Here is a 27,590-nt window from a genome sequence, read left to right as displayed (position 1 = left end):
ACGCATATAAGATAAGTTACATAGCAGTCGTTACTAGTACAACGAATTGCCCCTGCTATGACAAGCCTTTACGCCACACAGTGCACTTTGCGACGTGGTCAAGGTGAAAGAAAGTACTCCGTACCAGGACGGAAATGAAAAAAAGGGACTTCTCAATCGATATGGATCTACGGAGTACGGAGTATGAGTACAGCAAAATCCGCAGTTCCGCACAGGGTACGAGTGGATTGGCGGCTACTTTAGGCGGCTTTCCATCCCTCCCCCAAGCTTTGCCTACCCCAGACAAATGATCGTTATTCCCAGAAGAGGAATGGCGCGGCAATGGCAGAAATGAAAATGTGCTTATTTCGGATCCGTATGACCTTGTATCTTAATATCAGACGGCACAAGCCTTGCAACAATAGCACGTTTCTGCAGTGCGCACAACCAGCGATCATGTCCGAGACCGGGGTCGTTGCACAGACTTGACAGATTTTCGTATTGCGTATAAATTTCTCGCTCCACCTGAGGCAGGTCATTTCGACTGCCCCTTAGCTGAAAGGTGTTCGTTGGAGGCACAGCTAGAACAGAAACCGACAGAAGGAAAATGAAAGAAATAGGGGGCGGAATCCAAAGACAAGGCATGAAGGGAGAACGGAGCAACATGGTAAGATACGAGGATACACCGCAGCAGTGGCTCAGCGAGCTCGCCGTTCACACATTATGGCATTGTAAGCCTTTGTACGTTTTTGTCAAGCAGTCACATGGGAAATCTCTCGGTTTTACTCGCTCGTATTGTGGAGAACACCAGACTTAGTTGCCTCCCCCTCTCTCCGCTCTTTTCTTCTGCAACCATCCCCCAGTCGTCACTTGGCAATTCGTCAACGGCGAATGTCAAGCAGGATCTACCGGGGTGTCTGTCCTGTCGAGTTCAGTCTTTTTTTATTGCCGGTTTTATTTGCCCATAGTATCTGGTCACTAAACATCATGCTTCTCTCTTGAATACTACAGCTAAGAGAGAAAGAGCAGCACTGCATCGGTTCCGGCTGCGTTACTGCCTAGTAACAGATCTTACCTCGTAAGATACCTGCCCATACCGCAGAGCTCTCGTTGCTTACAGGCGGGCATCCCGACTGGGCAACCGCAAACGATAGCCTCTTTCCCACTCCCCCTCCCCCATCGCTAGGGCCCCCTACAGCACAGACAAGGCACGCTCCTGCGTTCTTGCCTCCTGCAGCCATCCACTACGCGCATCGTCACTGCCTTGCACCGAAGCAGCACGTGCTATAGCCAGCCCGTCTTTCCTTCGTCCTATCGCTGTGTCCTTCTGGCCTTTGAGGGGGAAACAACGACCGCAACGCAACGACGAAGCTTCATCATAGCAAAAAGATACCAGATCGGCGGAAACGGGTTTCGGATTTCATCTCCCTTCTCTCTTCCTCTCTCTCCTCTTCTCTCCCACATACCCGCACACATCCTTAACCTCTCCGCTCGTTGCAGAACCCCGACGAGTGCCAACCCTCTCGAATCCAAGACGACCCAATCCTTGGAACGACACATCGCCAACGCGACTCAAGTGCAAGACCTGCACAAGTGATCCCAGCAAGGGAGGGCAATCTACCAATCGATCACGTCGACGGCCTCTCGAGAACATCGTTCACCATGGAAATCGACGCCTCGAGGCACCAGCCCTCCGTGCCGGGCTTCGCTCCAGACGAAGCTACCACGTCCGCCGACCCAGGAACGACAGCGTCCGCGATGGCACAGAACCAGAATAATGCGGCGGCTCAGGCAGCTGCACAAGCAGCCGCGCAGGCACATCTCAGCTTTAGAAGGTAGGAACTGGCTGGCGCATGGCGCTTGGCGTAACGGTCCCGCGAATTTTCGTCGGCCTGGGGTCGCATGCGGACTGCTGGCGCGATCGAGCTTCCGCCTTGATAAACATAGGCAAGACGCAGCTGGCTAACATTGTCCTTCTCATCTGAAAAGGCAACGAGCATCGAGAGCTTGCGAGGTACGCTTTTTTTCTTTTTCTTTTGGTTCTCCAACCTACGTCCTTTTTTCCAATGCGAAACCGAGTGTGCGGTCGTTCTATATGTATCGGCTCTTGAGAGCTTGCCCAGAATGGATACCCACAAAAGTGCCGAGGCATCTCCATCAACGAGCCTCACAATTTCCCGGTTGCCATTCGCCCTCAACTCGTTTTCCTAGTGCCCTGCTCCCTAATCGACCTGTTGGCTAACTTTCTTACAGACATGTCATGCTAGAAAGGTAAATTCTTGATTTGTTTCAGCCAGCACCCCCTCTCTCCAAGCCCTCCATGCAGGTCGCACATCCAGCAAGACCGAGGCACATTGGCCCGAAACCCCTCTTCTCCCCGTCCCGTATTGCATCTTCCTTCGCTCCACTACCTCCCGTCTCCTGATTCAGGCCACTACCCAGAAGGGAGATCTTCCCGGCATAGGGCGCTTTCTCATCATCCTTTTTCCCCAGGTCCGCTGCGATGCCGCTAGTCTGGGCGTGCCTTGCACAAACTGTGTCGCATTCAACATTGAGTGCCGTATCCCCACTCCCAAACGCAAGAAGGTCGTCTCACAGTCAACGGCCTCGGCGACGGGAACTGCAGGCTCGACATCAAAAGACTCCGACAGGTATGAAGCGCTGTTGTTTCCTGGCTCTTGATCCCTATTTTATTTTCACATGATTTCTGCCTTTTTCAAAGACCTACAAACAGATTTTTGCGTGCTCACATCTGCATAGTGATCGTGGGGATGGTTCCGACGACAAATCACCACGATCGAGCAGTGTTGCTGCGTCCACTACGTCGGGACTAGCGTCCGTTTCTGCCACCCCGTCTGTTTCTCGGCCGTCTGTTCACCACACCTATGAAGGCACGCCGTCTTCAACGGTGACGGAGCTGCAGGCCAAGAAGCAAGAAGTCGACACAGGCACATACGTTAACATCCTCATGAAGCCCCGCTTCACTCGTGCCCCCATCACGGAGCCGGGCCGTGTCGCCTACCTTGGCGAGTCGTCTAACCTCACCCTCTTGGTCCACGACCAGGCCGGATCTGCCGATGTTGTCCACTACCCTCTTCCCGAGAATGTGCGTGGATCGCGGGCCCGTCTCACTGAGCTCGATAATGTCGAGATTGAGATCCTCCAGCAGCGTGGAGCTTTTCTATTGCCACCACGAGAACTCTGCGATGAGCTGATCGAGGCTTATTTTGTTTGGATTCACCCGATCATGCCTGTCATCAACCGTAATCGATTTATGCGCCAATACCGCGATCCCAACAACCCGCCTTCGCTGTTGCTTCTTCAGGCTATCCTTCTGGCCGGCTCGCGCGTTTGCAATAACCCAAAGCTTATGGATGCGAATGGCTCCACAACACCCGCTGCCCTGACGTTTTACAAGCGTGCCAAAGCCTTATATGACGCCAATTACGAAGATGACCGGGTTACGATTGTGCAGTCGCTGCTGCTCATGGGATGGTACTGGGAGGGCCCGGAAGACGTCACCAAGAATGTCTTTTACTGGAGCCGTGTCGCCACCATAGTTGCACAGGGCTCGGGCATGCACCGCAGTGTGGAGGGCTCTCAGCTTAGCACGACGGACAAGCGTCTGTGGAAGCGAATCTGGTGGACGCTGTTCACCCGTGATCGGTCTGTGGCCGTCGCTCTCGGCCGTCCTATCCATATAAATCTGGAAGACTCGGATGTCGAGATGCTGACAGAAGACGACTTCAACGAAGACGAGCCAGACCTGCCGAGCGAGTATAAGCCAGATCCGCTCCATGTGCAGTTCTTTCTGCAGTATGTTAAGCTCTGCGAGATCATGGGCCTGGTGCTGTCCCAGCAGTATTCCGTCGCATCAAAGGGTCGACAGAAGAGCCCCATCGACCTGACCCACAGCGACATGGCTCTGGCCGACTGGCTCCAAAACTGTCCGCGGATCGTCTGTTGGAATATCCAGGGCCGCAGCTTCTGGTCTGCGCTGCTCTTCTCCAACTACTACACCACCCTATGCCTGCTGCACCGCGCATACATGCCGCCTGGCTCGGGCTCGCAGCGACTCGCAGAAGACCACACCGCCTACCCGTCAAGAAATATTGCCTTTCACGCGGCCGGCGCTATAACGTCCATTATCGAGTATCTGTCAGCTTCGGACGAACTGCGGTATTGCCCTGCCTTTATAGTCTACAGTCTCTTCTCTGCCTTGATCATGCACGTTTACCAGATGCGGTCGCCGGTGCCGTCGATCCAGCAGGTCACGCAGGAGAATCTTCGGACCTGTATGGGTGCGCTCAAGGATGTCTCCAAGGTCTGGCTTGTGGGCAAGATGGTCTACGCCCTGTTCGAGTCCATCTTGGGGAACAAGAATCTGGAGGAACGGCTGAGAAAGGCCGGTGGCGTGCGTCACCGCAAGACGCAGAGCAATCATTCGAAACCAGAGAATCACGGCAATGCACAGAGACCACAGAGCCTGTACCACCAGCAACAGCAACAACAACAACAACTCCAGGACATCTCGAAGCGCAAGTACGACGAGATGGCTATTGATTTCAGCGTCAACACGCCGCAGCCGCAGGAGTCTTACGAACGTTCTCGGCCGCAGACGCCGAACCATTCGTCAGCGTTGAAGGGGGAGCAGACGAATACTGCGATGGGCCCGCCATCTATGGCACCAGGAGGAGCAAGGCCCGCGATGGACACGTTTGCTGGAGGCGCTGGTGGCATTGGGGGCAACGGCTCGACGTCGCGCCCACAAACACGTCCACACACGCCGTTTCCGTCGTCCTTCTCTCTGCCGACAACACCGCCAGACTTGTATCTGGTCACTCGCAACTCGCCCAATCTGTCGCAGGCGATTTGGGAAAACTTTCAGCCGGACCAGCTCTTTCCGGACAACACTGGCTTCTCTACCATGTTTCCGCCGACGATGTCGCCGACGCCATCGAATCAAAACATGGACCCCAATATTATTGCCCCGATGCAGCAACAACAACAGCATGCGCAACATCACCAGCAGCAGCAAGCCCACCAGCAACAACAACCACAACAGAGCCCGTTTACGCAGCACATTTCACCGCCAGCGTCAACTAAACGGGGGGCCGGCAGTGCTTTGGGCGCAGGAACCAGCCCCCTGTCGCCGCCGGGGATTGCGGCTCAGGGACTAGGTGGATTCCAAGCACAGCAAGCGCCGCATCAACAGCAACATCATCACCAGGCAAATAGCAGCAACACCATGTGGCAATCGCCCTTTGATGGAGCGCTTCCGGATGGGCAGAGTCCGAGCGACAGCTGGAGCACAGGATCGGTGCAGGGACAGCCAGTGCCGTCCACGCTGAATGTGGAAGACTGGTATGTTCCCGGAAAGATTTGGATACACAGCAGGAAGACTGGGACTAACCAAATGCCCGGCACAGGTTTCAATTTTTCGGCATAAACGGCGGCGATGCTAACGGGATCAACCTGGACTTGTCGTCAATCTAATACAGGGGAAGTAAAAGAACGGAGATACGCCTCCTGGGACATATTAATAGTATTTGTGCCATGATGAAATGACAGGAGCAAATTGAGTTATGGCTTGGGTCGGACTGTATGATAGGATACGAAACCAGTGCACCAAAGTGTTGGAGAGAAGAGGTGGTCGTCGGACTAGCAACACATCATGCGAGTATTGATTACTACCCTGATCTTGTGTATATGACGGCGGAACATGCCGGGAACAGGACACATGGCGGGCAAACGAGGGTTTGTATTGGCAGCGGTCGTTCTCGCCAAGAAATCATGCATAGCAGAGCTCTCCTTTATTAAAAGGCAAAGGCTATCTGCACTAAAATCGAGGTACAGCGAGGATGTAGATGAACGAAGCTCGGGCGCAGCACACCGTTAGTGGAAATGGGGGGTCAGGAAATTAGCCTCGGGTGTGCTGACGGGTATACAAGAAGATGACGAGTCTGTATAGGATGAACGTTTCTGCCTGGAGGACCAGAGCTTTGGTGCTTGCGGCTTTTGCCATTCCACTGCACAGCCTTGGGACTAGGAGTAGTGGCTCTGGGCACGGAGGTCTGAAAGCAGAAGACCCGCCGGAGTGGTAGATGCTGCGGTCTAGACCTTTTGTTGCAAGACGAAAAGCAAACGGCTCTTCTTCCTCTTCTCGCACTCTCTGTCTCCCCGCACTGTGGTTGTGCGGTTGGGCGAGCTAGCAATAAATACACATCCAACAGGGAGATCTTCGTTGGAGAGCATAGCCACCATTGGCACGAGCGAGGACTTTCTCCAAACGTTCGCCTGGTGATGCTTCAGGGTGCGAGCTGGTTCTGGGCTAGGGGGAACCTACTGCGAAGCCACACCTCAGCTGCAACTGGCGAATAGGACGACAGGGCCGACCTCTCGACTATCTCGGTCTAGGAGCAGCTGATAACCTCTTGTAATGTATGCATGGGCAGGTGACGAGGGCGGTCCAACGGCAGTCCTGGCAACATATAAAGGCTCACCTCATAGCTTGTGTTCTTCTGTTCCCCCCCTCTCTTTCTCTGTCTTCGTCCGACGAAAACCAGCTGACTATATCACACACACACACACACACATTATGACTGGCCAGTTCTCTGCCCTTTCCACATGTCGTTCTCATCTGACCTGTGACAGAACCCAAGACGATCTCGGTTGGTCCTGACGGCGTGGCCCCCGACAGCGTGGCAGGCTCGCCGCCTGTCTTTGGCGAGTCTCCTCCCACGACCGGCTTGACCACCGGCGGCCTTCTCGAGGTCAATCCACAAGACCGCCGTGGCAGCGCCGAATGGGGTAAGTCTTCTTGCTGTCTTGTTGCTCGGCGTTGCTCGGCGTCCCCTACTCACGTCACACTGACCACCTGTAGACGCCTCCAAGGTGCCACCCAGTCGATTCCAGAAGCGCAAGGGGTCGATCTACTCGACGCCCAACTCGCGTGATGGCCAGGTCGACAGCAACTACGCGGCCAAGTTTCATGCCAAGCACGCAGAAAAGGGCTACAACAAGAAGTGAACAGAGCTGGGGGATGGGACTGACATTGTCACGTGATCGGCCCGTGTATGACCTATTTTTCCATTTTCTGTAGTCTGTCACAGGACAGAAGGAGCAAATGAACCACCAATGTAAGCAAGAAGGAAAGAGTAAAGGAGAACAGATTGGCAACGACAGGTGAAGCACGTGACAAGACCCGATCACAAGATGCCGAGTAAGAAAGCAAAGGTCAGAAACACCACATCCATCGGAGTACACACACGCACACACGCGCACACACAGGCTACTCCTCCTCCATGTCGTCAATGTCAATGGCATCCGGGTTGGCCACGGGCGGAGTAGGCTGGGTGGCCGCTGTGGCAGCGATCTTGGGGGCGTCGCTGGCAGCCACGAAGCCGACAGGCGCGCGAGACTGGCGCTCGAGGGCGGCCATAGCGTCTGCCGCAACAGCATCAGCGCCGGGGTCGTCGGGATTGTCTGCGGTGGCGGCGGTGGCAGCAACGGCAGCAGCCTGGGCGCGGGCGAGGGCCTGGGAGGCGACAAAGTTGACGTCCGTGTTGTACTGGGCCTGGACGCTGCGCTTGATGCGTAACATCTCCTTGAAGGTGTCCTCGTTGCCGTGCTGGACCTCAAAGGCGTGCCACTTGGCCCAAAAGGTCGGACGGGTGCGCGGGTCGCAGAACTGCGAGGCGTGGCCGTAGATGGCGCGAGCCCGGTCGATCTCGCCCAGCCGCTTCTCCATGTCGGCAAAGCGCAGACACATGTCGCTGGCCTCGGCGTCGGGCAGCGTCGCGATGGCGCGCTCGTAGATCGGCCGGGTCGACGCCATGCCAAAGTTGGAGGCCGACTTGGTAATGTAAAACTGAAACATGTCGGCACGGTCCTCGTCCGCGACTGCACGCGTGGCTCGCTCGTAGATGCGCATCGCATGGCGTGCCAGTCCACGCTCCTCCTCCAGGTTGCCGTACATCAGGAAGATCACCTTGGCAAAGCGCGGCGGACAGCCCTCGATGGCCTGCTCAAACAGGTCGCGCAGCCGCTCGATGCCGATCTTGCGGTCCACCGCCTTGGTCAGGTACAGGTTCCACAGCTCAAAGGCGACCGGGTAGCTGAACAGGTCGAGTCCGCGCTCGTACACCTTGAAGGCATCCTCAAAGTAGGCCTGCTCCTCCAGCAGGTTCGCGTAGTTGACGACCGTCTGCGGCGTGGCGATGCGCAGCTCAAAGATGCGCTCGTACACCCGTCGCGTTTCCTCGAGCGAGCCAACGCTCTCGACCAGGTCCACGTAGAAGCTCCACAGCTTCCAGCTCTTGTGCACTCGCTGCTGCGGTGCCAGCGTCTCGTCAAAGTAGTCCACCGCCGATCGCTTCGGCGCCTGCACCGCCTTAGCCATCACCCGCACTGCCTCGTCAAAGTGTTCGCCGCGTAGTTCCATCTCGGCCCATTCGATCCACATGTCCGCCAGCTCGGCCACCGACCGGAATGGCACCTTGACCGCCTTCTCCAGGATCACCCGCGCGCTGCTCACGTCGCCGCCTTGCTCGTAGAAGCGCGCGTAGCCGGCCCACAGCTGGTGCAGTGCTCCGGTCGCCTTCTTCGGCTCGATCGTCGCCAGTGCCCGCGTGTATGTGGCCACCACCTCCGCCTTGTTGTCGCCCCACAGCGCCACTCGCTTCTCCCACTCGCCCACGCTGTGCGGGTTCTGTCGCAGCAGCACGTCGTTGAGCAGGAACGGCCGCCGGTCCATCAGGTGCTCGAACCGTAGCATCCGGATGTCTAGGTCAAAGTCGGCCGTCTCGTCGGCCAGCGCCCGCTCGGCTGCTTGCTCCATCAGCGCCCCGATCACCGACTCCTCAAATTCCACGTACGAGTCAAACACCAACGTGAAGTCCCGCACTGTCATCACCGTCGTGATCGCCTCCTCGAATACGTCCCGCGCCCGCTCGAAGCTGCCCCGTCGCACCCAGTACGCCGCCAGTCCGGCCCACAGCTTGCCGCGTTGGTCCGAGTACCGCGCAATGCCGCTGCGCAGGATCCGCTCCACGTCGATGCCCGTCTCGTTGCCTGTCTGCACCTCGTTGGCATGTTCCACCAGCCAGTCCACCATGTCGCTCCAGAGCTCGTAGTGGCCCTTGGCCTTCTTGCTGCGGAAGCGTGCGTCGTTGAGCACCCGCATGTATGTCCGCACCACTTCCGTGTGCAGTCCTACCGTGCCCAGCAGCTCGATAAAGTCTTCCGCGTCTTCCGGGTGCACCTGCATGTATCGCCGCCAGATCCGCACCGCCGTCTCGCCGCCCGCCGAGTTCGCAAACGGCCGGTACAGCGCCCATATCCGGTTGTGCTGCGTGATCGGCAGTGCTCGCAGCGCCCGGTCAAACGTCCGCCGCGTGAACGTCACTACCGGCTGGTGCATCAGAAACTTGAGGTACAGCTCCCATATCCGCGGCATCTTGTTCAGCAAGATTAGCGCCCGCTCAAAGAGCGCGTTCACCTTGCGGTATTCTGCCGCATATACCGCCGCGTTCAGCGGCAACACGTGTTTCGTCCGGAATATCAGGTATTGCTTCCACAGCTTGTAGGATCGTGGAAGCTGTGCGCATGCCCTCTCCATCACGTATGCCTGCTCCTGGACGGAGCCGTGTTGCTGCTTGAATCGGATGTAGGACAGCCATGGCCGCGTCGTGCCCGGGTTTCGGTAAATGTCTTGTTCGTATGGCGCGTCGGCATCGTCCTGGAACAGGGGTCAGCAAGGCGGCGAGAGCAGCAGCTGCAAAAGAGAACGAAGACGTACGAGCAGATGAAAGTCTGGTTGTGGGGCCGTAGCCCCGGCTTGCGGCTTCTTTGATTTGACCATGCTTGCGTGTACGTGGTGCAGAGACAGGACAAGTCCGGTATAGAGCAGAGCGGGGGCGAGTCGGATGAGAAACGAGCGAGGAGTGAAGCCAAGGCCGGAAGACAGATTGAAACAGGTAAGAAAAGAGAAAGAGAGAGAGCACACACGTCCTCACGTCCGCGCCGTCGCAGCCATCGCTTGCAGCCGAGCGAAGCGAAACAGCCAGAGAACACGTGCCTGTGCCGTGCTGTCGGGGCCTGCGGAGATTCGGGGATGCCTGTCGCCGTCTGTCGAGTCTTGCGGTTGTCGTGGCGCTGTTTCCAGCCCTGAGCTTCGTGTTGCCTGGCGCTGTCTTTTTGTCTTTTTATTTTCACGTTTTTCCGCGTCAGGAGCAGCCCACTGCGTATCCGAATCCGGACTAGGGCCGTTATATAAGAGTGGCTCCCTCCGTTCGCAGCCTGTGGGGATGGATGACTAATCACTCAACTATCGCAGCCCCGATAAGCTGGCGGACTTGGTCCTTTTTAGCGAGCTTCCCTCTGCCCAAGTTGGAACCTCGAACTGCATTCGCAACACACGGTCCTACCGAAGACCATCTCCCCGGTGAATACACGACACTGGACTCCTCGACACTAGAGCCCTCGCGTGATTCTGTCGTTGCCAGTTCCCGCTCCGATCGCAGCTAGCAGGAGCCAGCAGCTCCCCAAAAGCCCTCATCATGTCTGGCGCCGCCGTACGTCCCGATGGATGGAAGCGAACGACTGGAAACAGAAACGCTGACCAATTTGATGACGTGTCTAGGAACGGGAGGCGGTATTTCCTACCCGGCAGTCGCTCGGTATCATGAAGGCCAAGCTCAAGGGTGCAGAAACAGGACACAGCTTGCTGAAGCGGAAGAGCGAGGCTCTGACAAAGTGAGTTCGCCTCTTGTCCTTGTCCTGTGGAATCAGCGCAGCTGTAGCTAACCGGGCCAGGCGATTTCGAGGTATCCTGCGATCCATTGGCCTCGTCTAAGCTCATATGGCCGCATCGCGACAACTAACCGTGTCCTCCTTCCCAGACATCACCCGCCGCATCGACGAAGCCAAGCGAAAGATGGGCCGTGTCATGCAGATCGCTGCCTTCTCCCTCGCCGAGGTGACCTATGCTGTCGGCGGCGACATCGGCTACCAGGTGCAGGAGTCGGCGCGGTCGGCGCGCTTCCGCATCCGTGCCAAGCAGGAAAACGTGTCGGGTGTGTTGCTTCCGGCCTTTGAAAGCTACCTGACCGAGGGCAACAACGATTTTGCCATGACTGGCCTGGGCAAGGGCGGTCAGCAGGTCCAGCGCTGCCGCGAGACGTATGCGCGCGCTGTCGAGGCGCTGGTCGAGCTGGCTAGCCTGCAGGTGAGCTGTTTTTGGCCTGAGTGAGTCTTGGTCGTCCAATCTGACGCTTTACAGACTGCTTTTGTCATCCTGGACGAGGTCATCAAGGTGGTCAACCGAAGAGGTATGTTGCTCGCATATTCAGCCAATTGCCTGCAGACTTGCTGACATGCTTTCTCTTCGTCTCCCAGTTAATGCCATGTTCGTATACACTTTCGTTATTGGCCCTATCTACGTGTGGTTTGCCCTTCTAACCCGCACAGCGAACACGTCATCATTCCGCGGACGGAGAACACCATCAAGTGTAAGTGGACACAGACATGTCGCCAAGGTAGAGACAGACTGCTGACGAGAGGACCAGACATCAACTCGGAGCTCGACGAACTTGACCGCGAAGAATTCTACCGGCTCAAGAAGGTGGCCGGCAAGAAGCAGCGCGACACGGCCGAAGAAGAAGAGGAGCTCAAGGCGCGCAAGCTGGAGCAGGCCAAGAAGAACAAGGACAAGGACAGTGCCAAGGAAGAGAAGGAGTCTGCGAACCAGAGTGTGCCGGCCGATCTGCTGACAGCAGAGGGCGAAGAGGACGTCATCTTCTGAGGGAAGGGCGAGTTGTACGGGCTTTCCATCCTCTTGTCTTTTTTCCCCCTCCTTTTCTTTTTGGCGCTACAACACGTTTCTTGTCATTGTATATCACACACGATGCAAACAGCCATGCGATTGGCCTTGACTTGGGTCCCTGCCGTGAACGGGATACATTGTATATGGTACACGTTTCCGGGGGTGCAATGGAAACAGATCTGCTGGTGGCTGCTGCTGCCTCCCTCCACAGCCCGCTACTGCCGCTGGTACGTGACTTTGATGGGCCGCTTGTCGGCCTCGCCCACCAACATGCCGGCCGTGTTCTCCTTGGCCGTGATGGCGCCCGGCTCGGCGTCGTATTCCACAAAGGCCAGCCGACGGCCCGGTACCAGACGCACTTCGCGGAAGCCCTCGTAGCGGCCAAAGATGCCCGTCAGCACGTCGGCGTCGCAGTCTTCCGGCAGGTTCTGCACGAAGAGCGTCTTGTTGGGCGGCAGGTACTCGTCCGGCACGACGGCCGGAGCCACTGCCGCTGCACCACCGGCACCACCGGCAGCCGTCCGCTGCAGCAGCCGCTTCTGCTCCTCGGCTGCCTCGAGAGCCTTTTTCTTGTCTGCGTAGTTAGCGTTTCTGGTCAAGACACATCGGGACATCCCATCCACATCCGCATCACAACCACAGCCACAGCTATCACAACCACCACAGCACACAACTCACCCCTCTCGGCTATCCGCCGTCGCTTGTGCGCCTCCAACTCGTCTTCGTCGCCCGACCGCCGCACCGTCGCGTCGCTCCGCGTGCGCGCCAGCGCCAGCACCATGGGCTTGTCGAACAGCGGGAAGCCCTGGGCCTCGCGCACGGCCGTCTGGGCCGCATCCGGGTCGTCGTACACGATAAAGGCTTGACCCTTGGCCTTGAGGTTCTGCTTGGCCACAATGTCGATGACGGTGCCAAACTCGGCAAACACCGTCTGCAGGGCCTCGCGCAGGACCTCGGGCTTGACCCGCTCCTCGAGGTTGTGCGCATACACGCTGCCAGAAAGACTGCGCATTAGCAGGGCAGGAGGGGAGAAAGAAGACAAAGAGAAAAGAGAGAAAGAAAAAAGAACAACGCGACACGATCACGGCCTGGACGGTGTCGGGGTGCAATGACACACGTACGTGGCTGTGGGTGCGTTTGCCGCCATCGTCGCGATTTCCAGGTCCCTCCTGGAGCTCAATGACAACGAAATAGTCGGTACAGAAGCACGAGCGTAAACAAACACGTCCGTCGATCGGGTTTGTGTTGGTGATCTTTTCAGCTTCTGAGCTGCCACGAAATCCTTCCAGCCTCGTTCAGTGGAGCTAGCCATTAAGTGCACGTGCGCTCCACTTTTCCATTCAAGGCTGAGCTAATACGAGTACAGAGTGTCGTTTGCAAGATACTCATCGACACGGTCTAACACTATCCAGCGAAAAGAGCATTCTAGCATGCTCGTACTTGTGTATTTGCACTTCCTCTCTTTCCTGATGTTTCTTTTCGCCCGCTTAAAAATGTCTCAAGACTCTGGATGGACCCTTCTTCTCGTCCCGTCTATGATAATACTTCCGTTCCTTCTACTGCAGGCTCTGCCTCTGCCTCTACTACAGGCTCTTCGTCTGTCGGCGCCTCGGCCACATCGCTCGGCTTTACCGCAGGCGTTGTTTGTTCCGGCTCGTCCAGCGCAATTTCGCTCTTCAGGTCGGGCAGGAAGCGGTCGATGCGCTTCCACGTCTCCACCCAGAGCTCCTCTTTGGATGCGTCCTTGCTCGGAGGAACCAGATAGCCGCTGCTGGCCATGAACAGCAGCACGTTCTTGAGGTTCTCAGGTACAGCCTCTTCCAGGCTGTCGCCCTGGCCGCTGTTCATCAGCCGGTCCATGATATCGATAATCTTGAGCCACAGGTCCAGCATGCCATCCCAATCCGACAGCAGCACGAGATACTGCAGGAAGACTTTGCACAGCAGCGACGCTGCCTGTACGCGCGTCTCGCTCATGCCGTCACGGTCAGACGTGTACACCTCGGGCCGCAGCAGCTTGAGGATTAACGGGAACAGCACCTCGCTAAAGATGGCCGTCCACTCGCGGTGGTCGCTCGACGTCAGCTCTGGCGAGAGCAGCGAGCGCTGCAGCGACGAGAAGGCCAGGTGGCGCACCTCGCGGCACGGGTTTGTGCATTGCGTAGTGAGGGCCTGGAAGATGGGAAGCCAGTAGGCCGACCAGGCTGTGATGGGTTAGAAGAGCGAAAGAACTAAACAAGATCAAGGAAATCTCACCCTCATTGCTCTCTAGATGCGACTGCTTCATCAGATGGGGAATGCGTGACGTGATGTTGTAGATGATGTTGATGGTCTTGATGCCTCGTTGCACCGTCGCGTTCTCGCTGGCCTTCTCCGGCTTGGGTGCCCGGTTGTTCCGCCGCAGCTTCCGGTCCAGCTCCTGTTCAGCCGCAGCCCCCACGCTGGCTGCCGTGGCAAACTTGTTGCACAGGATGATAGCTGCCTCGTAGTTGTCGGCCAGGATGGCCGGCGGCGAGCCGCTGACGCCGCTCTCGAGAATCTCAAACACGGTAGGCGCGGAATCCTCGTAGCCGACGAGCGTCCCGAGAATGGCCCAAAAGTCGGGCGACGTCATGATCTCGCTGCGCAATGGCCCGGGCTCGGAGATGTTGAGCTTCAGGCCCTTGAGCACGACCGCCGACGTGGCCTTGAGGTTCTCCTCGGAGAAGCTCGACACGGCGTGCAGAAGCACCGGCACGCGCACAAAGTCATAGTCCTGTCCAGTCAGCAAACGTTCTGCTTCTGTCCTCGTCTGACTCGCACACTTACATAGCTTGCCCGTAGTAGGGTGAAGAGATAGTAGGTGGCCCGGCCGATCAGGATGGGATGAAAGCGGGCGACATCGCGGAGCATCTCCTGAAGCGCATCCACGACGCGCTTGCCCACCAGCTGGACTGAGTCTGCGTCCCGAAGCGCCAGTACAGTGCAAAGCTCCAGCAGGTAGACCGGTGCCGGATCGTAGGCCGGCGTGCTGCCTGTCTTGATGTTGTTCGCCGGCGATGTCGGCGGCACGTTCTCGGCCTTGACCTTGATCACCACCTCCGAGCCGTTATCTTCCGGAATCTGATCCAGCAGCGCGTCCACCAGGGCCTCGAGGCTGTCGCCCGAGAGGTTGCTGGGGCGTGTTAGCAGTGGAGGCTTACAAAGACAGTGGGGCACAGAACTCACGCTATGTTGGCGAAAATGTCGCCCACGTGACACGCATTCACGCAGTCAATGGCGCACAGCGTGCTCTCGAGCTCCTCGTCCGACGGCTCGGGCGGGTCGTCGGCCGCGTAGCTGGAAATGTACGACGTAAAGGCCGAGAAGAAGCCGTTGTCGACCTGCTTGTTGCCGCGGTCGATCACCTGGCCGGGGCTCTGCAGCGGAATGGACGGCAGGTCGAGCCGGCCGGGCTGCTCGCTCGAAAAGAAGGCGGGAATGAGCGAATTCTGGAACAGGTTGAGCCAGATGCGCACGACGTGCTTCCAGCTCATCCGCAACACCGGCTCGTTGTCACGCACGACGCGGAAGAGCACCAGTGTCGATAGCTGGGCGCGGAAGTTGCGGCCCAACTTGACGGCCAGCTCGCTGACCATGACGCTCGCATCATCAACCTGCACCTCTGTGTTGAGGCTCGTGTTAAGCTGCACCTCCTGGGCGAGCGTGCTCATCAGGCTGAGGCAGTAGACAATCTGGTCCAGCGCGGCCGTGTTGCCGTGGCGCGACGCAATGCGCGAGCACTCGTCGAAGCCCTGGATGACTCGGCTGAAGACGGTGTCATCTGTGGCCGACATGAAGACGTACGACAGCGTCGCCACAATCGGCCGCCACGTCGTCGCAAACATGTCAGCGTCGTAGATGTTGGTGTCACACACAATCAGCGGCCCGGCTGAGCCGGCCTTGAGCAGCACCTCGCGCCACGCATAGTCGAACGCGTGCTTGTTCTCGTGCTCCTCCGGAAGGATGATCTCGTTCGACTTGATCGAGTCGTAGATGTCCTGCAGATACTCGGCCGCAAAGTCCTGCCGCCCATTCTGTCCCCGCAGGTTGCGCGAGAAGTCCGTCACCGTCATCCGTTTCTGCGTCCGCACGTTCGGGTTGTGCTGGTCCGTGTTCAGCAGAATGATGGCATACGTCAGGATGAAGACTGCGTCCTTGTCGGCCACATCGGCCGGAATCGTCCCCGAGCAGTACCGCTCCGCAAATGAGCTGACGATCCTCTCGATAAGCGCCGCCTCGCCCGGCAGCCGGAACGTCTCAAGCATCATCCGCAGCGACTCGTCCACCCGCTTGCCCTCAAAGTCGAACAGCGCCATAAACGCCTCCAGCACCGGCTCGTTGCCGCGCTTCGACAGGTAGTCACCCAGCACCTTCTTCGACACCCGCGACGTGCCCTTGAGGAACCGTGCCACCAGCACCGGGTCGCCCAGGTCTGCGATGATGCCCTTGTCGTGCAGATACGCCAGCCCGCCCTTGGGACTCTCGTTGAACTTGTTGGCGCCCCGCACGATCACCTTCTTGCGCGCCCGTGCCTCCCGCAGCTCACCTGCGTCTGGGTAGCCGTCCGTGACGGCCGGCTCGTCCAGCCGCTGTGCCATGAACTGGATGTAGCGTAGCAGCGCGTCCAGGCAGAGTGGTGGCACGCTCGTCGTGCTCCATGTCGCCGAGTCTGGCAGCGCGTTTCGCGACAGCAGCCCGATCAGGTCCTCGCACAGGTCCACCCGATCCGTGTCACAGTCGTAGTTGACAAACAGCTCCACCATGAACGTCGGCATCCGCGCCAGCACGCCGATGTTCTCCACCATCGCCTGTCGTGCCTCCGGCTTGCGCGTCCCGCCCTCCATTCCCAGCTTCTGCCGGTCCTTGATCGGCACTGGTGTTGGCTGTCTGCTGCCCGGCTGCGACGGTGGTGGTGCCTTGACCAGCTTTGGTGCCTGTGGAATGCCCTCGTACAACGACGGGTCGATGTTGGCTTCCCGCGGAATTTCCACTGCCGGATGCAGGCAGCCGATCACGTAGGCCAGGTACAGCTCCTGCTGCAGCTTCAACACCCCGCGGCACGTCGATAGCAGCGTCGATGCCACGATCAGCGACTCCTGCAGGATCGCCATGTTGTCCGACCGCACCAGCTGGAAGAGGTAGCAGCAGAGCCGGTCCTGTGCCACTGCTGCTAGCGCCGGATGCCGCGCGATCGACGGCCCTGCAACCTCCAGCGCCACGTGGATGATCCGCAAAGCCATCACCCGCATCGTGTCCGGCTGCTGCGTGCGTTGGTTCGGGTCCAGAAAGTCCACAAGCACGCGGAACAGCTCCCGCACCGACGGCAGCGAATATGGCCGCAGGTCTATCGACTCGGAGCTCTCAGACGAACCCGACGCTGTGCTCTTCTCGTCCGCGTCGTCGCTCTGTGTCTCGCTGGACAGCCGCCCCTGTCCAATGTCTCCACTGGGTGCATTGGCCACGAGCAGCTTGTCCTTGCTGTCTCCAGACGAAGCTGACGAGCCGACATCGTTGCTGCTTCTGCTGTCGTTGCCGCCATGTGCTGTCGGGAGAGCAGCTGCAACAGCAGGCCGCAACGACAGCGAAGACGCGCTCGCATCGGCAGCCGGATCCATCTTGACCGTGTCCATGTCCGCGTCGGTCTGCTTGTCCAGCGCGTCATCCTCCTCGCCAGCCTCTTCTTCCAGGTGCTTCAGGTCCTCAAAGATGATCTGGCACATCCGCACCATCGTCGCCTCGGCCGTCTGCCGGAGCACCTCAGAAAAGCGCGGTCGCGAGCAGATCGTCAGGCCACGGCCCATCATGTCGCAGACGCTCTCGTCGCTCAGAATATCGCCACCTGGCCCTGACAGCATGTCCTCCATCAGGTTGAGTATCATCAACAGCACCACCTCTTCCTGCGCGCTGTCACTAATGTCGAACTGGCAGTGCGTGATGGCCTGTGACAGTGCTTGCATGGCCAAGGCAAACCGAGGCGACTCTTGACATATGAATCCGTACGAGAGGAACTTCCGGACCGCCCGCAGCGAGAGGATCGTGATGGGTGCCGCGGTACCCTTTGCCTGGATGATTTGCAGGAATGGGTACAGGAGCATGAGCGAATCGAAGCTGTGTATATCTGGTTTGGCCATTTGTGTTAGAAACAGCGACTTCATACTACTTCGTACCGCTGAGTTGGAGCTTCCTACCTTTGACGCCTGCCAGCTCCTGTCGTAGCCGACCGAAGCCAGAGATCAGCGGGTTGTCCGCCATGCTCTTCCCCTTCTTCCCACGCAGGCCCCAACGGTTGGCCGGGCCGAAATCAACGTCCGGACCACTTCCGGCTGCCCCCCGCTTGGCTCCCGGAGATGGCGCTGTGCGATGGCCATTGCGCCGGACTGACGTCTCGGCCGAAGCCCCGAGCTTGAACGAGCTCGTGCCCACATTCGGCGAGCCACCACCGAGGATGGCCGACACCGATAGATGCTGGAAGTGCGCCTGCTTCTGGATCGCCGACGTGATGTTGATGCACTCGGATATCACGAGCGAGACAGGGTCCACGGCCACCGACACGGGGTGGCTGCGGTACTGCATCCGCGACGACGCCGCTGTCGACTGGCGGTGCTGTGAAAACGGGCGCGACGCCGTGGGTGAAGCAAGGAGGGCGGTCAGCGGAAGCTGCTCCTGCTGCTGGTCTTTGGCCGAGGCATCTGCAGCCAGAGCCGCCACTGGAGCATCCCGTGCATCGCCACTCATCTTGGAAGTCGCCACGGCAGTGCGCAGCAAGATCGGGGGCGTCCTGTTGTCGAGTCGTTGTCCGAGAGAGGAAGAACCGTCGGGAGAGGTTGCCGAACGACGAGTTTGCTGTCGTAGCAAAGAACAATAGAGACGATACGAGCAATTCGACGGACGGGACCAAAAGTGGGTTCGTGGCTAAGCTCTTTGGCGTAAATCCTGTCCTTCACGGTCAAGCAAAAAAAAAAAAACGAGTAATATAAAAGGAGTGAGAGTGAGAGAGAGCAGACGGTTATCGCCAACAAAAGACCTGTTCTCTATATTACATGCAATTGAGGGAAATAGAAGAATGCAAATGCGCAGAGGGGCCGAGCAAGCGAGGCACAAAGGCGACACAGGCAGATGTATGGCCTAGCAACAGAACTGGCAACCGAGTCGTCTGCTTTGCGAGGAGAGGACAGATGTCGTCTTGCTGATGAGGTCACAGCCAAAGGTAAATTAAGCGTCCTCGTCAAGAAGCTGCCAGAGTTGCAATTGTCACGCGTCCGTTTTAAGCCTAGGGCCAATCAGCGGCGAACGTTTAAACATTCGCGATAAGATAGGCCAACTAGCTAAAACGCACAAGGCCCTGGAAGACAGTGCTATTCTCACAGTGACACACGACTCCGCATTCGTAGCTTTTTATTCCTTGTATATTTTGGCTTCTGCCAACTATATAGCAAAAAACAAAGGAAACTCCACAACGCCCCTTCCGTGGCCTCAGTCTACACCGTAAAGGCTCTCGTCTATTGTACAGAAGTTTATCTTTCCGTCTTATGCGATTGCAACAATCCTGCCGTTTCTCCTGGAACGGCCATGGAACCGAAGGCTAGAAGCTATCCGAACGTCAGGAGGTGCCCCGGTGCACCTCGTTGAGAGACCGCAGCTGCTGTGCCAGCCAGTGCTTGTGTTCGTCGTTCAGAACGTCATTGAAGAATGTGGCTCGCCGAGGCCAAGAATGAGAGACCTGGCGCCCTCGCCAATTGTAGAAAAATGAGAAAAGAGCAAAGGACAACATGAAATGGGAACAAAGGTAGCAAATAATGTAGAAAGAAGCAGGAAAACATATGCAACTTTAGAGGTGAAAAAGAGGAACATGTCAAAGCTATAGAAGCCAAAGAGAAATTGGCCACTCATGGCGCAACATTCTTGGCAGCCTTGGCCGCCGCATCTGCATTGGCGGCCTTCTCGGCTGCAACTTTCTCGGCTGCGATATTGTGTGGCTGCGCAGCCACGCCGCCTGCTGGGATGCCATCCACAGCGGCAGCACCTGCAGCACCTGCAGCCCCGATAGCCCCAACAGCCCCAACGACGGCTTCGGCAGCTGGGATACCGCCAGCGACAACAGGGGCTGCCGCAACAGGGGCCGCCGCAACTGGAGCAGCAGCCACAGGAGCAGCAGCCACCGGAGCAGCAGCCACCGGAGCAGCGGCAACAGGAGCAGCAGCAGCAGGGGCAGCAGGGGCAGCAGGGGCAGCAGGGGCAGCAGGGGGAGCAGCAGCTGGTGCAGCAGGAACAGCAGCACCAGCGCCAGCAACGGCCTCAGCAGCAGCCGGAGCGGCAGCAGCAGCAGCAGCTGCGGCCGCAGGAATCTCGGCAACGACCTCGGCCAGAGCTGGCTTATCTTCAATGACAATGTCCTGCATAGCAGCCTTGTCCTTCTCCCACTGGCCATTTGGATCGCCAAAGGTGTTCTTCATCTTTTCTGCCTTCTCGGCCTTCTCCTTCTCTTCGTTCTCCCGGGCAATCCTTTCGTTCTCCATTTCCTAACATGGTCAGCATAAAGTGCGTTTGTAAGATGGTGTGTATCGGTAAAGCTTACCTCCATGTGCCGGATGTCATCCAGACTTGGCTCGTACAAGTGCCAGATGGTGTAGTGCGGGAGACCAACGACGGAGTAGCCCATGCGTTTTGCCATCTGCGATTGAGAATAGTGAGAAACACCGACTATCAGACGTTCACCGCCACCTCCAAGAACTCACCTTGCCGAAGCCTTCGGTTTCCGCATGCTTCTCAAAGCTGAACGCCGGGAAATGCACACCAGTTCTGAACACCATGGCCTTGGCCAGAATGCTGACGCCACCGACACCGTCGATCTCCATTTCCATGTCCGGGTCACCGTAGGGGTCGCGAAGGTAAGCCAGATGCGGCCGCCAAGTTGCGTACTCAGCGTAGCCCTCGACAATGACGGCGTCCTCGTCCAGTGTGTCGGCCAGGGCCAGAGCCGTTTCGGACTCCTGCCACGAGTTAAGATCGTACGGCTGTTCGCCGCCTAGCCAATCGGGAAGTGGCCGCCAAACATCTAGAACGATTAGTCTTGTGTACGTACAATGAGATTGGACATGTCGGACGGTTGCAACACAGTGAGGAGAACGTACTCGGTACAATGACATCCTTGTTGTGGCGCATCAGGTCTTCGAGAATAGTGAACGGCGCAGTCTCGACATCAACATCACGCCAGTAGACCCAGGAATGGTACGGCCGGAGGGAGGCACTCAGCAGCCAGTTCCGGGCCTGTGCCATAAGTTTGCGACGGTTGGCCTGTGCGGCAAAGCCGTGACGGCTTTCAACATCCTGGTTGACCTTCTGGCCAAAGTCCTTCTCGAGGATGGAGATCTCGCCGAAATGTTCCTCTGAGTCGTTGTCTGCCTGGATGGACTCAAGGTTCTCGATCAGAAGGTCGAGGGTGCGATCCTTGGAATCGGACACGAGGAAGGCTAGATCGATAAGGTGGTGGGGATATGTGAAATTGCGCAGATGAGAGAAGAACATTGGCAGATGCGGTGCGGCGTCACGCAGCGGAACACACAGCAGGATACGTTCCTCGCGCTCCCAACCGCGCGCAGTGCCCTGGACGTTAGAAAGGTCATAGTACCGCACGGTTTCGAGCTGGATTCCCTCGCTGCCGGCGAATAGGCTGAGCGAGAAGACCGATAGAACGGGTGCGCCCGGCCACACAAAGACGCCAAAAAGCACGATCACGGAGAGGATGGCGAGCCGCACGAGCAGCTTTCTTCGTCGACGCAGAGACGGCGGAGAGCCCCGGGGCTGAAATCTATAGAGCCGGCAAGCAAGACGAGGTCAGAAGAGTGTGCGCAGACCGGCTGATGACAGGGACAAGGTCAAAGGGAGAAAGCTGTCCAGGAAGCCTGCCGTACCGGTGTGGCGAGAACTCCAAGGTGCTGGAGTTTCGCGGATATCCATTGGAGTATCCTACGTTCGCATTGTGTCTTGGGGTCACCTTCGACCCGGAAGATGCGTAGGGCAGCATGTCACTCATTAGACACGCGTTTCGTGCTGCCGTGCAGAATCTGGAAAGAAACGACGGCTGTGGTTCTCCCTCACGCCAAGAGGTTCCTATCTTTCTTGTGCTAGTGTTGTTTTCGCCGTTTTCAATCGGTCGTCGTGATGCTGCGCCTCTCCCCCTGGCCGAGGAAAGCGTATGTCGTCGAAGCACAGGCGTTTAGATGTTGGTGACGTGTCGGGGCGTCGGGTCGGTAAAACGGGTGCACACGGTCAAATCATCGCTCAAAGGCCATGGAGGGAACAGAATGGAACGTAGAAAGAGGAGGGGGGGAAGCGGGAAGGCCGTTTCAGAAGAAGAGGAGAAAAAAACGAGGGGAAGGGGGGCGTGTAAAGGTAATATGGGATGAATACACTCGAATTCCGTCAGACAGAAAAGATGGACAGCAAAGAAAGGGATAATAAAATGTGTCTCCATCAGCCTCGTGCAATTGAGAATACGAGCTAGTGTGGTTGGCCGCTGAATGCCAGGTAGTCTTTCCAACTCCCCTATTCTCTACCGTGCTGCAGGGATGCTCATTTGCGTGTAGCTGTACAAGTGTTGTTCCTCAAATTGCTAGTTTCGCATGGCAATTGGTGCGTTTCAGAAACGAGAAATTTAAGAGCATGTACCTGTACAAACTATTAAAGATAACAAACTCCGTCCGTGGTCAAGGGATAGGTGATTTAGCATTCTATCACGTGATTCTTTAAAGATATTAAGCATCAAATTTCACTTTTCCCCACCAAAAGGAGCAAAAATTCAGGGAAAGTGCAAATCAATTCCCAGTTGCATGGAGCTATTATCTAGTGTCGGTTGCACGCAAAAACACTCGCTCCAACAGGGAGCGTTGAGATTACGGTTATTATCTTACCAAAAACTTACCCAAAACGAAGTTACAGTATAGTAGCGGGGTGTCCCAAATCCTGTTGCAGCATTTTCATTAGTACGATGTTCTCGTTGCGAAATAAATGTGCATAGTATTATGATTATGATCATGATCTTGTCAGACAAGCCGTTGTAGTCATGTACCTAGAGCCGGCCGAATTTGCATACAGACCAAGACGGCATGCACACATCTCCGGCACTGTAGCCAAATGACGAGCTCTCAGGGGAGTAACTCAACTCCACAACTGGTCATCACAGGACCTCGCCTAGTCATAAAGAAGAGAAAAGGTCCTACTACAGTGAGGGAGGATGGCTTGGCCCCGGGTATAAGTGAATGGATAAGCGAGTGTCATCAGGTAAGATGTGGTGCAGTGCGCGACATGAGCAAGGCAAGCACTATTCAACTAACCCTTTGAAGAGCAAGAAGTGCAAGACTCCATACGTGTCTTTGTAATATTGGTTTCTATAAGAACTATTAGCCTTTTACACCCAAAACAGCAGTGGCAAAAGAATGTGCGGTTTGAACTCGTGGATCAGAAAAGTTTTTGGTATGGTATGGTTGTCATCACTATGTTCAGAAGCAGAACTGAATAATAGGTTTTTCATCAGGGACACGGGGGGGACAGTTGTTGCGAGGGCATCTTACACTGAAAACAGACTACTGATTGACAGCCATAGTGATATGCGCATTGCACCTTTTCTGACTTGACAGTAAGTTAGCAACCGGTAATGTTCCTGTACTGAAATAAAGTGGTGGTAACAGGAAGCTTCAGATGGTAGTGCATGTAGTTCAAAACGCTCATAGAAAGTCGCGGGAACTGTGGAAAGAGATCATCACTAGCCCGACGTTTGGGCCAGAGGCATTCATGTGTGACCTGCATTGTCTGCTTACCTTGTTAGTATGTTGTGGGCGTCCGGCAGAGAAGCCCAGCTCCAGGCTGCCAGACAGGTTGATCGCTCTACCCCGCGCATTCTTCCAAACCACGCAGGAGACGGCAATGTAACGACAACTCAGGTGAGACTGAGTTGATTGCACATCTCCAGAAGCAGCGCAGAGCTGCTGCCATCAGGGAGGTGATTGTGCGGGTTTGGTCCAATGTCCAGGTGGAAAGAAGAGATTTTATGAGGAAGGAAAAAATAAATTTTAGACTTCTTATTTATTGCCGTGGAGAAATATGTGGCTCGAGCTTTGACGCTACTCCATGCTTAGTAATACACGCCCCATACTGGAACATCGAGACTGTGTTGAGCAGGTGTAATCTGAGAAGAACGGGGAAAGTAGCGACTATATCTGATACTGGCGTGCTATGTTTCGAGAGGACTGTCTTGCGAGGTCATTGGTGCCATGCAGGCTCATCCAAGGCCGGAACGCTGCCATGATACTCCGTACTGCTGAGCTGTCGTCTGATTGGCCCAATGACGAGCAGGTCTCCACGCATGCAAGATTTTTTGAATGAATGCGGTCACAGGAACGGCGCTAAGCCAGAAGTAGGTGTATCTCGAAATGCTGGCAAAACTTCACTGACGGCGATTTTCTTTGTGAGTGCACACGAGAGCTGGAAGTTAGAGGCCAAACCCGGACGAGACCTTTGGCGGAATTTGTATATCAGACAGCTACCCTCGGAGACAAAGCAGGCGACGTTTTCTTGCTCTCCAGCCTGCACGCCAGGGCTCATTCTCGCAGGAAGCCCGCTCGGGCTCCCAGATCTCACACCACAGCGACACAGCATGACGGACAGGAGGCGGATAAACGGGCCAGTCGGGGCGACAGCGCCGCCAGTGTTTGCGCGGGGAGACCAGAGGAAGGGCAAGGTGTCGGTGCGGACGCGGCCAAACGACATAATACGAAAAATTTGTGAGTGCAGACGGCAGAGAGGCCGAGAAGGCCGAGATGAGGACGAGGACAGGCTGCTGACAGCGCGGACAGACCTGCAGACGGGGGTGACGCCGTCGGCGTCGGGGTCAGCGTACCTGGAGCTCAGCTCGGGGGCGGTGGCGGGGACGTCTGGGCTGAAGCTGAGTTGCACGGTGCATGGCCCACGAGCGCTGCCACGGTCGATGCCGTTCTCGCCGCACCTGATTCTGTCGACGCACGTCAAGTACGCGCCGTTTGCGACCAAGGAGCGGCGTGGGTACCTGCGCGACACGTCGGAGCGCGACCTGGCGGTGCACCTGGAGACGTCGCTGCGCGGCGCCATTCTGGGCGAGCGGTGGCCCAAGAGCGGCGTGGACATTGTGGTGTCGGTCATCGAGGCGGATCAGGACCGGTCGGCGCCGGAGCAGGACCCGGCCGAGGAGCTCTGGGGGATGATGAACGTGCTGAGCGGCTGCGTGACCGTGGCCTCGGCGGCGCTGGCCGACGCGGGCATCGACTGCGTCGACACGGTGGCCGGCGGCGTGGCAGCGCTGGTGGAGGAGACCGCGGCCGAACAGGCCTCGCCGACAGCCGAGCACGTCCTCGTCGCCGATCCCGTCCCGGCTGAGCACGGCCGTATCCTGGCGGCCTGCTGTGTGGCCTACCTGCCGAACCGCGACGAGGTGACGAATCTCTGGCTCAAGGGCGACATGCCGCCGTCGGTCGACGGGGCGCTGCAGCTGCAGATGATCGACCAGGCGCTGCATGCGGCCCGCCAGGCCGACCAGGTCATCGTGGCCGCCCTGCAGGAGACGGCCGAGCAGTGAGACGGCCTGCGACGGGTGCCCGGCCGGCGTCTGGACGCCGTCTCCTTGTCATGATTAGATAATGTATCCTAGCTTTCGGCTTTACGTGTATATAGCATATTGGAGCAGGTGGTATTCACACGTCTCAACGGAACTGCGTTTGTGCTGGAAGCATGCGCTGGAGAGTAGCGGCCGTAGCGCATTGCATGTGTCAGCAGAAATAGCGGGTTTAGCGGGCTGGTTGCCCCACGCGAAACGCAATCCAGAGCGTCGTCAACGCAAAGCTCCGACGGCAAAGCATGGCGCCAGCGTCCGACCTGTTTGCAGGCTTGCGGCAGGCCACCGACGGCGAGCATGCAGCAGTCGCAGCAGAAACACTTCTTCCGTGTATGTCATCCACTCCCGGCTGTGCTGTAGTTCCTGCTGACCTCTGCAGATGTCCCGGCAGCTTTCACATGGACGGAGCTTGCCCGAGGGCTTGCTGAGAGCGACGTGAGGTTCGCCCTGCTCTTCACTCTCTGCATGTGCTGACATTCCTCAGACGAATCTGCTACGGATTCATGCACTCCATGTCTGTCTCACGGCCGAGCCGAGCAGACGGAAGGATGAAGCAACGACGGTAGAAGAGGGAGCAAAAGACACAGAACCAGATGAACCACAAGAGCCAGAAGAAACAACATGGCTCGACGCGGCCTCACGCAGAACAATCCGCACCTTTGTCGCCCGCACCATGGCACCGATTCTGGGGAACGACGACGACGACGACGATGACGAGGCCACTCGTCACGGCGACCGCACGAGTAACCAGCACGCGGCCGCCATGCGATGCAGTCAGGCCGTTGCCGACGATGCGGTCGCTGTGCTGCGTTGGGCCCTGGCAGACGACGACACCCTCTCTCCGTCCGACAACGACGACGTGCAGGTGCTCGCTAGCATCATCGCCGCGGCCGAGGCCGGTCAGCCGTGGACGACCGGCACGGCTGCGGCTGCGGCTGGCGACCTGCTGCAGCGGCTACATCCACAACTCCCGTCTGCCGACTGGATCGTCGACGGGCTCCTCAATGGCTACGTGCGCCCGTTGTTTGCTCGCGGCCCACGACCACAAGGCCTCACGTCGGCCGGCCGTAAGGACCAGTACGGCGACCGTGGCGGCGGCGGCGGGCTTGCCTCGCGAGCGACGGACTCGGAGACGCGGGCGGCCAAGCCGTGGAAGTACGGCGATCTGCGCGCCGTACCAGTGTTTTCGTGGGCGCTGCAGGAAAGCGATGTGAGTTTGCTTAGTCATCATGATCACGGTTCTGAATAGAGTCATTTGATATGTACCCCCCATCCACCCCCCCTCGCTAACTCCATAGTCTGCCCTCGTTGGCCGCCACTGGTCCCTCTTCACGCCCGTGCTACTAGCCCTCGTCGACGATGCCGACACGGACGTGCGAGCACGTGGGCTGGTGCTGCTGCGAGTCTTTGTCGACCGGCTGCCAGACGGCGGGCGGCTGCTGCGCCAGACCGGCCTAGACAGCGTGCTGGCCGAGGCGGTGCTTCCGACGCTGCTGTTCTTGCCGCGGCTGACGCCGGAGGAGGAGTCGCTGCAGCTGCTGGACCCGGCCTATGACGCGCTGCTGGCGATTGCCGCCAAGGGAAGCACCTCGACATCCACCCTCTTTGATCGGATCCTCCGCGACGGCATCCTGGCCGGCTACTTCCACGCCAGCGAGCACGTCCGCGTGGTCGAGGTGCTGGCCCGCCAGGCCGGCCGGCTGGTCGAGGCCATGGGCATCGCCGCAACCAAGCACCTCAAAGACGTCGTGCCGCTGTGCGCGGCCATCCTGACGGACCCGTTTGCCGTGCGTCACCCGCCCGTGCTGGTCGCCGCCACGGCCACGCTGCAGGCCACGCTCGCCAGCTGCTGGCCGCGCCTGGCCGACTCGCCCTGGCCGCTCGAGGTCGTGCGCATGCTGATGCTCTGTTGGCTCAACGTGGCCGAAGCGGACGACAACGATGACCGGTACACGCAGCTGCGGGCTGACCTCGTCCGGGCAGCCGACACACAGCTGACCATCTTGCGTGCGGCCCAGGCCGATGTCGGCCGTGTTGTCGGACCTCTCACGGTCAAAGAGCCACAATTAGCCGAGCTGTTTCGAGTCGAATAAATGGGTTCCCAAACCATGCTGGCACATTACG

The 27,590-nt window shown here is 57.7% G+C and overlaps 8 protein-coding genes across 8 annotated transcripts; 4 read left to right on the top strand and 4 right to left on the bottom strand.

The window, feature by feature from the left end:
* Nucleotides 1-1,641: 1,641 nt before the first annotated feature.
* On the top strand, nt 1,642-7,008 carry CMQ_1168 (c6 zinc finger domain containing protein; the record flags this gene model as incomplete). Its single annotated transcript, XM_014318247.1, has 8 exons — nt 1,642-1,814; nt 2,233-2,250; nt 2,319-2,630; nt 2,740-5,343; nt 5,409-5,465; nt 5,951-6,051; nt 6,634-6,789; nt 6,863-7,008. The coding sequence occupies 8 exons, from the start codon at nt 1,642-1,644 to the stop codon at nt 7,006-7,008; spliced, it is 3,567 nt and encodes a 1,188-aa protein (XP_014173722.1).
* Nucleotides 7,009-7,270: 262 nt separating this feature from the next.
* On the bottom strand, nt 7,271-9,841 carry CMQ_1515 (DNA repair and transcription protein; the record flags this gene model as incomplete). The annotated part of the gene is made up of 2 exons (XM_014318594.1): nt 7,271-9,718; nt 9,779-9,841. The coding sequence occupies 2 exons, from the start codon at nt 9,839-9,841 to the stop codon at nt 7,271-7,273; spliced, it is 2,511 nt and encodes an 836-aa protein (XP_014174069.1).
* Nucleotides 9,842-10,538: 697 nt separating this feature from the next.
* Nucleotides 10,539-11,782, top strand: CMQ_673 (vacuolar ATP synthase subunit d; the record flags this gene model as incomplete). Its single annotated transcript, XM_014317752.1, has 8 exons — nt 10,539-10,553; nt 10,622-10,734; nt 10,795-10,805; nt 10,881-11,206; nt 11,261-11,309; nt 11,377-11,386; nt 11,449-11,489; nt 11,547-11,782. The coding sequence occupies 8 exons, from the start codon at nt 10,539-10,541 to the stop codon at nt 11,780-11,782; spliced, it is 801 nt and encodes a 266-aa protein (XP_014173227.1).
* A 236-nt stretch (nt 11,783-12,018) lies between these two features.
* On the bottom strand, nt 12,019-12,950 carry CMQ_681 (U1 small nuclear ribonucleoprotein; the record flags this gene model as incomplete). Its single annotated transcript, XM_014317760.1, has 3 exons — nt 12,019-12,377; nt 12,482-12,807; nt 12,925-12,950. The coding sequence occupies 3 exons, from the start codon at nt 12,948-12,950 to the stop codon at nt 12,019-12,021; spliced, it is 711 nt and encodes a 236-aa protein (XP_014173235.1).
* Nucleotides 12,951-13,336: 386 nt separating this feature from the next.
* On the bottom strand, nt 13,337-18,559 carry CMQ_772 (guanine nucleotide exchange factor; the record flags this gene model as incomplete). The annotated part of the gene is made up of 5 exons (XM_014317851.1): nt 13,337-14,007; nt 14,060-14,558; nt 14,612-14,957; nt 15,011-17,942; nt 18,013-18,559. The coding sequence occupies 5 exons, from the start codon at nt 18,557-18,559 to the stop codon at nt 13,337-13,339; spliced, it is 4,995 nt and encodes a 1,664-aa protein (XP_014173326.1).
* Nucleotides 18,560-19,710: 1,151 nt separating this feature from the next.
* Nucleotides 19,711-21,857, bottom strand: CMQ_745 (mannan polymerase 2 complex anp1 subunit; the record flags this gene model as incomplete). The annotated part of the gene is made up of 6 exons (XM_014317824.1): nt 19,711-19,800; nt 20,212-20,343; nt 20,400-20,495; nt 20,560-20,879; nt 20,956-21,632; nt 21,736-21,857. The coding sequence occupies 6 exons, from the start codon at nt 21,855-21,857 to the stop codon at nt 19,711-19,713; spliced, it is 1,437 nt and encodes a 478-aa protein (XP_014173299.1).
* Nucleotides 21,858-24,476: 2,619 nt separating this feature from the next.
* Nucleotides 24,477-25,430, top strand: CMQ_1131 (3 exoribonuclease family protein; the record flags this gene model as incomplete). Its single annotated transcript, XM_014318210.1, has 1 exon — nt 24,477-25,430. One exon carries the CDS (start codon nt 24,477-24,479, stop codon nt 25,428-25,430), a length of 954 nt encoding a protein of 317 aa, XP_014173685.1.
* A 278-nt stretch (nt 25,431-25,708) lies between these two features.
* On the top strand, nt 25,709-27,559 carry CMQ_833 (uncharacterized protein; the record flags this gene model as incomplete). The annotated part of the gene is made up of 4 exons (XM_014317912.1): nt 25,709-25,796; nt 25,846-25,906; nt 26,007-26,676; nt 26,765-27,559. 4 exons carry the CDS (start codon nt 25,709-25,711, stop codon nt 27,557-27,559), a joined length of 1,614 nt encoding a protein of 537 aa, XP_014173387.1.
* Between the last annotated feature and the right edge of the window lie 31 nt (nt 27,560-27,590).

The sequence above is a fragment of the Grosmannia clavigera genome (genome assembly GCF_000143105.1).
Source record: "Grosmannia clavigera kw1407 unplaced genomic scaffold GCSC_140, whole genome shotgun sequence".
Classification (NCBI taxonomy): domain Eukaryota; kingdom Fungi; phylum Ascomycota; class Sordariomycetes; order Ophiostomatales; family Ophiostomataceae; genus Leptographium; species Leptographium clavigerum.
The sequence above is the reverse complement of the archived record's forward strand: the minus strand, read 5'-3'. Positions and strand labels throughout refer to the sequence as shown.